We start from the raw sequence: 5,821 nt of genomic DNA, 5'->3' as shown, positions 1-5,821 counted from the left end.
GTGAATAAAATATACCTATATTTCATTTAGTTTTGCATACTTTTTTTTTTTTCTTTTTCAAATATCTTCTCAAATTCTCCAACCAAAATAAATTTTTTTTTTTTAAAAAAAAAATTTAAAAGGTTTACACTAGTATTTTACTAAACTAAACTGATTTGAGAAGTAAAATAAAAATCGACAAAAGACAAAATGGGTATTTTTTATTTTTTATATTTTTTACTTTTAGATCCTCCTATACTAGCTGGATCTGAATCTTTTATAAAATTCAATTTTGGAAGGGAAAGGGTATCGTGATGAGTAGCTGTACAAAATAACTATTTTATTTATTTTTGGGATAAATAGATTTCAAATGAAAGAAATTGAGAACCTAAAAATATAAGAGTGTTGGCTAATGTAAAGGAATTGAGAACCAATAAATATAAGAGTGTTGGCTAGTATAAGGAATTGAGAAGCTAAAGAATAAGATGGGATATTTTTTTTTTAAATATTTCTCTTAGGTAATATAACATAAGAAGATACAAAATGTGCATTATTAAAAATCTTTTAGTTTTCTGCATTGTTATTTCAAATTGTTAAAGTAAAGATGTCAATTTCAACCTTGAAATCGATATTAAAGCTATCGAATCTATATTTAAACTACTTGTTTAAATGATTAGTGCAAAATCCATAATTAGATATAGGGTTACAAATCGAGCGGGCTAAACATATGTTTAGGCTCCGCTCAAAATGTAAAGGAATCTGTCCAAACCCAAGGTTGAGTTTAACTCAAAAAATTAGGATTTGGCTCAGGTAGCCCAAATTTAAACACAAAAATAAAAATTATCTTTGATTATCCTAAACCAGTGTATTTTACTTTTTTTTTTTTTTTTTAAATACTAACATGAACCATAATAGAAAATTTAATTTGATGACTTATGTATACCAAACAGTTAAATATTACATTATAATATGATTTAATCCAAACGGTGACAAAATAATCTATAACTTATAATATTTCATGTTTATTATATAACTTATATATATTAACAATGGAATTCCAATTATTCAAGTTGCTTGGATTGTGAAAACTCCGACACATGTTATATTCAAATTTAATTTGAATCGACAATTTTTAGCTGAAGCAACCCCAATACTAAAAATTTTTGCCATAGCAACCCCAAAAATTTTCAAGTTGAATTGGAGTTGTTTGAGTTAGATCCGCCCAAATTATATCTCTAATTAAAGGTGATGACATGCGTAGTAACTCTCACGCCAAGTCATGAGAACCAACATCTCTATTAAAAAGTAGGATAATGATATCTAGCTGTGACCTATGTCAGGTGATACTCTTGTGCATTAGATACAATTTTTATAAATTGTATTTACATCTAAAATTTATAAAAATAAAATAAAAATAAAAAAATAAATTTCTACTTCATTTCACTTTTCCTTTTAATTCTCTTTTCTTTAACATATTCAAAATCTCAAATTGAAGTATAGCTTTGTGGTTCCTCAATTGCCATCAAAGGGCAAATATTTTTTTCAGAGTCCACCACACAAATAGTTCTCAAATATTACTCTATTCAAGATACCAATGGTCTCTTTCACTTTGGACAAGTGGTAATTTTTTATTACTAGAAAACTATGAACTGCTAGGGAAAATAAGTATGTCATGGTGAACATGCTTGCCAAACTATTATTTAAAAGAGTAAATTATGTTAAAATAAGGGCTATTTTTTATTTTTTTGATTAAGTCCTTGAGTTAATTTTTTTTGTTTTTTAATTAAACCCTCTAACTTTCTAAATTAATTCAATATAACCCTTGAGTTAGCCGTTAAATACATTATATAGGCCGTAACTAAAGGATAAACTGAGAAAACTCAGCATAAATTTATTTTTCTAATATTAAAATTACCCCCCCCCAAAAAAATCATAGAACTAACACTATCTTTCACCATTTCTCATGTTATCAATGGATTTTTTTTGTAGTAGGAAAAAGGTTTTAGAATTAAATTTATCAATTTATCCTTTAAATTAGTCCTATTTGATCAACTTAATTGCCAAAAGAGGATAGAATGTCACATAAGGGTAAAACTGAATCAATTTGAGAAGTTAGAGAATTATTTGAATGAAAATTTAGTCTAGAGACTTAATATAAAAAAAAAAATTAAAAAGGTGGTAACAAAAATTAAACTACTTGACATTTTTTTTTAAAAAGTTACAACATTTATTTTAAATAAAAATTTAACAAAGCTATGTCCAGCAAACTAAGGGAAAAAAGAAATAGTCAACAACAGTATTGATAAGGAAAAGCAAATATATATATATATATATATATGTATGCATGCATTTGAAGAAAATAACCAATCTAACTATTAAAAAATAAATTAATAAATAATAAATAATTTTTAAAAAAAATTTAAAAAAAATTCTACCACAAACAATATTGCTGGAATAGTGCACTGCATAACATTTTGTGTTGAGATCAATTCATAGTTCCAATCTTTCTTTCTTTTTCTTTCTTTTCCTTCATCTTTCTATCGCCAACTCCCAATTTTGCCTTCCCGAAGAATGGAATCAAAGAGAAAAAGTATCTAGAACCTAAAACAAAAAAGAAAATGGAAGAAAAAACAAGTTAAACATTGGATGAGAAAGATGAGTGAACCACCTTGTTTTGTCTTCCCACAAGCCAAAGCAGAGTCCTCCTTGCAAAAGATGGTGGATTTGCTGTTGAATCCAAACTGTTACAGCTCTGATTTTCTTCATCACACCCCAATTCACTCCCTCCTCCACTTTCCCACCTCCATTTTCCCACCTCCATTTTCTCTAGTCCATTTTCCCACCTCCCAATATCAATCTCAGAGATAGTCCTCCTAGTCCCACCATTCTTGGGCTTCAATTCACCCCCATCAACACCATTTCGGCGCACCGGAAACCGGAATGAAAAAGCCCGTCTCGACGACTCCATGGAAGATGTATTACTCTTCTCCTTCTTTCCCCTTAGCCAAATCTTTGATATTGAGAAGCTCTCTCTCTTGCTCCTCCCAATAGCATTCCCATTCCCATTCCCATTACTAATATTTTCAATTTCATGGTTATCAACACTGCTAAATGGTTCAAAACCATTGAACTCTCTTCTTGAATCACAATCACATTCAGACATCACTGGCCTATGACCAGGTTTCAATGGCAGAGAAGGCTTCTTACTTGATTGTTTCTTCATTGGTGTCCTAATGGGTACTTGCAATGATGAACTCTCATCCATTACATATGCAAAAGACCCCATTGAGAAACACCTTCTTGCATCAACATTGTTGTCAGTACTACCTTCTCCTCCACCTCCACCATCCACATTCCTAAACTTCCCAAGCTTGACAGTCACAACTTTCTCCTCTGAACCCACTTTCTGTTCTTGATTCGCTTCATCTTTCGCCTGACTTTCACGCGAAATTTCGATCCGAGCTGAGCCTAATTCATCCCTAAAATGAAAACCCAGTTGGGAATTTGCTCTAGCCAATGAATTAGTGGTGCCCAAGACACCATCTCTCTCTGAGACAATCTCTCTTGAACTGTCACTGCCAGATTCAAGAACAAGGACTATAGGCGAACAGTTGGTGTGCGTTGAGAAATCAGGAAGAAGACTAGCTCTGCAGAGAGGGCAAGTGGAATGAGACAAGAGCCATGTATCTATACACTCCATGTGGAAAGCATGGCTACATTTTGGCAACAATCTGAGCTTGTCTTCAGGCTCAAACTCACACAAACAAACAGCACAATCAAAAGGATTCTTTTTCACACCTATAATGGCTTTGTAGTTGAAAATAGGCAAGGTGTCTATGAAGGTCTGATCAACACCAGAGTCATGGAGATGGAAAAGCTGTTGTAACTGACCTTGAAGGGCAGTGACATTGTCCAAATCATCATAAGGCTCTCTGTTTGAAGGTCTCAATAGGAATCTAACAAGGAGGTGAAGCAAACTAGAAATGAAGAAAATGATTGCAAGGATTATGATGATGAGAAGTACACTTGGGCTTACCTTGTTCAAGCTGAAATCACTGGAATGAAGATTGGAGGAGGATGGTGGTGAGGGAGGAGGTGGAGAGAGAAAATATGGTTGTTGTGATGGGGAGAGCAAGGTCTGAACTTTGATTTCAGAGGAAACCCAGTCCATATTTTCTTGGGAAAGTGAGAGAAAAGTCACCAAGATTGGAGTTTTAGGATCGAAGTTGAACCATTTGGTATCAAGAATCCCATCTGTCACTAGAAAGAAAATCTAAAACGTATTTTCTAGGGAAAGTGGAGAGAAAAGCCACCAAGATTGGAGCTGTATAGAAGTTGAACTATTTGGTATCAAGAATCACATCTGTCACCAGAAAGAAAATCTAAATGCAAAGAAGGTTTTTTGAAGATTGTTAGCATGTGGGTGTGAGAGATATAAGCCTTGTTTTGCGATGGAGACTTTATGGGGAGATAGTAGTAAATTTCACTGATAAAAAACCTGCAAGTCAAAATTTAAGTGAGGAGGAAGGTACAAATTGGAAATAAATGTGATGCCCAGAAGATTTTAAAAAGGAAAATGCTATGGTCGTAAGGCTTATTTTGGCAACATAATTTTTAGTCACTTTTTTTTGTTAGTAGTAATAGTTAAAAGTTGATTTTTTTGACTTTTTTTTCATTTAGAAAGTTGGTTTTTAGCTAACGGTGAAATTATAATTTTACCCCTCATGGGTCAAAATGTATTACATAGGTGAAGTTGTAAATATTTTAAACAAATGGAGTAATTTAGTCATTTTATTATAATTTGGCATCATAAACAAATATTAATCAAAAAAGTCAAAAGTCACTTTTTACCAACTTCTCAAATCATTTGTCTAAAAAAGCCAAAAGCTTGGTTAAAAGCTAAAAAATCACTTTTTACCATCTTCCCAAAAGCTTGGTTAAAAGCCAAAAAGCCAAAAGCTTGGTTTTTTTTTGACTTTTTGGTTATTTTAGTTATTTTGGTATGTGTTAAAAAATTTGGTTAAGAAAGGCTTTTTTTGGATTTTTTAATTTTTTTTTTAGAGAAAAGTATAATGATTATAGGTTAAATGTGATGTTTTGTTTGTTGTGATTAAAATAGTCTATTTTATTTTTTGTGACTATTTAACATCTCCTCTCTACTTTTCTACATATCTTTTTATAAAAAGTCAAAAATACATTTATTTAGGACATCCCAAACCATCTAAAATAGCCAAAAAAAAAAAACCATAAACCAACTTTCCAAACGGAGCTTAAATTTTTTATCAAATTTTTTATATAAATGTAAGATTTACATAAATTATATGTATAGATCTTATACCCATATAAAAAATTTAATAATTTATTTAAAGTATCTAGTATTACTCATTTTAAAATGAGAGTAATAAATTATGCCAAGAAATCAGGCATTGATGGGATTAGATCGAGTTAGACCAGAAATTGATACCAATTTTCATTCATGGTAATAATAATGCTGCAAAAAATATATATATATATATATATATATATATATTTTATAACAATAGAGTTTTTCATTTATATGTAAATTATAAATAATTTTTTGAGATTTGTTTTAAATATAATTTTGAAAATTATATCACATTCTTTAAAAATTTTAATTACATAACAAATAACTTATTTTTCTTAATTAATCATTAAGTCAATTAATAATTTTTAATGATATCAATATTATATTCAATTAATAATTATAATAATTTCATTGTTGTGTAAGATAATAGTTAAAGATTTTATTTTTTCTATCAACTCTGTTAACAACAAATTCTAAAAAAAGAATATTATAATTTTCATAATCACAAGAGATATT

At 30.1% G+C, this 5,821-nt stretch overlaps 1 protein-coding gene across 1 annotated transcript; it reads right to left on the bottom strand.

The window, feature by feature from the left end:
* Nucleotides 1-2,425: 2,425 nt before the first annotated feature.
* Nucleotides 2,426-4,492, bottom strand: LOC114266685 (RING-H2 finger protein ATL13). Its single transcript, XM_028207604.2, has one exon. The coding sequence runs from the start codon at nucleotides 4,148-4,150 to the stop codon at nucleotides 2,615-2,617; it is 1,536 nt and encodes a 511-aa protein (XP_028063405.2). The 5' UTR covers nucleotides 4,151-4,492; the 3' UTR covers nucleotides 2,426-2,614.
* Nucleotides 4,493-5,821: the final 1,329 nt, after the last annotated feature.

The sequence above is a fragment of the Camellia sinensis genome, chromosome 4 (assembly GCF_055761805.1).
Source record: "Camellia sinensis isolate YWXY chromosome 4, ASM5576180v1, whole genome shotgun sequence".
NCBI classification, from domain to species: domain Eukaryota; kingdom Viridiplantae; phylum Streptophyta; class Magnoliopsida; order Ericales; family Theaceae; genus Camellia; species Camellia sinensis.
The sequence above is the reverse complement of the archived record's forward strand: the minus strand, read 5'-3'. Positions and strand labels throughout refer to the sequence as shown.

Coding starts and splice junctions, on each gene's coding strand:
- LOC114266685 (XM_028207604.2), bottom strand. CDS start 4,150: ATGGACTGGGTTTCCTCTGAAATCAAAGTTCAGACCTTGCTCTCCCCA.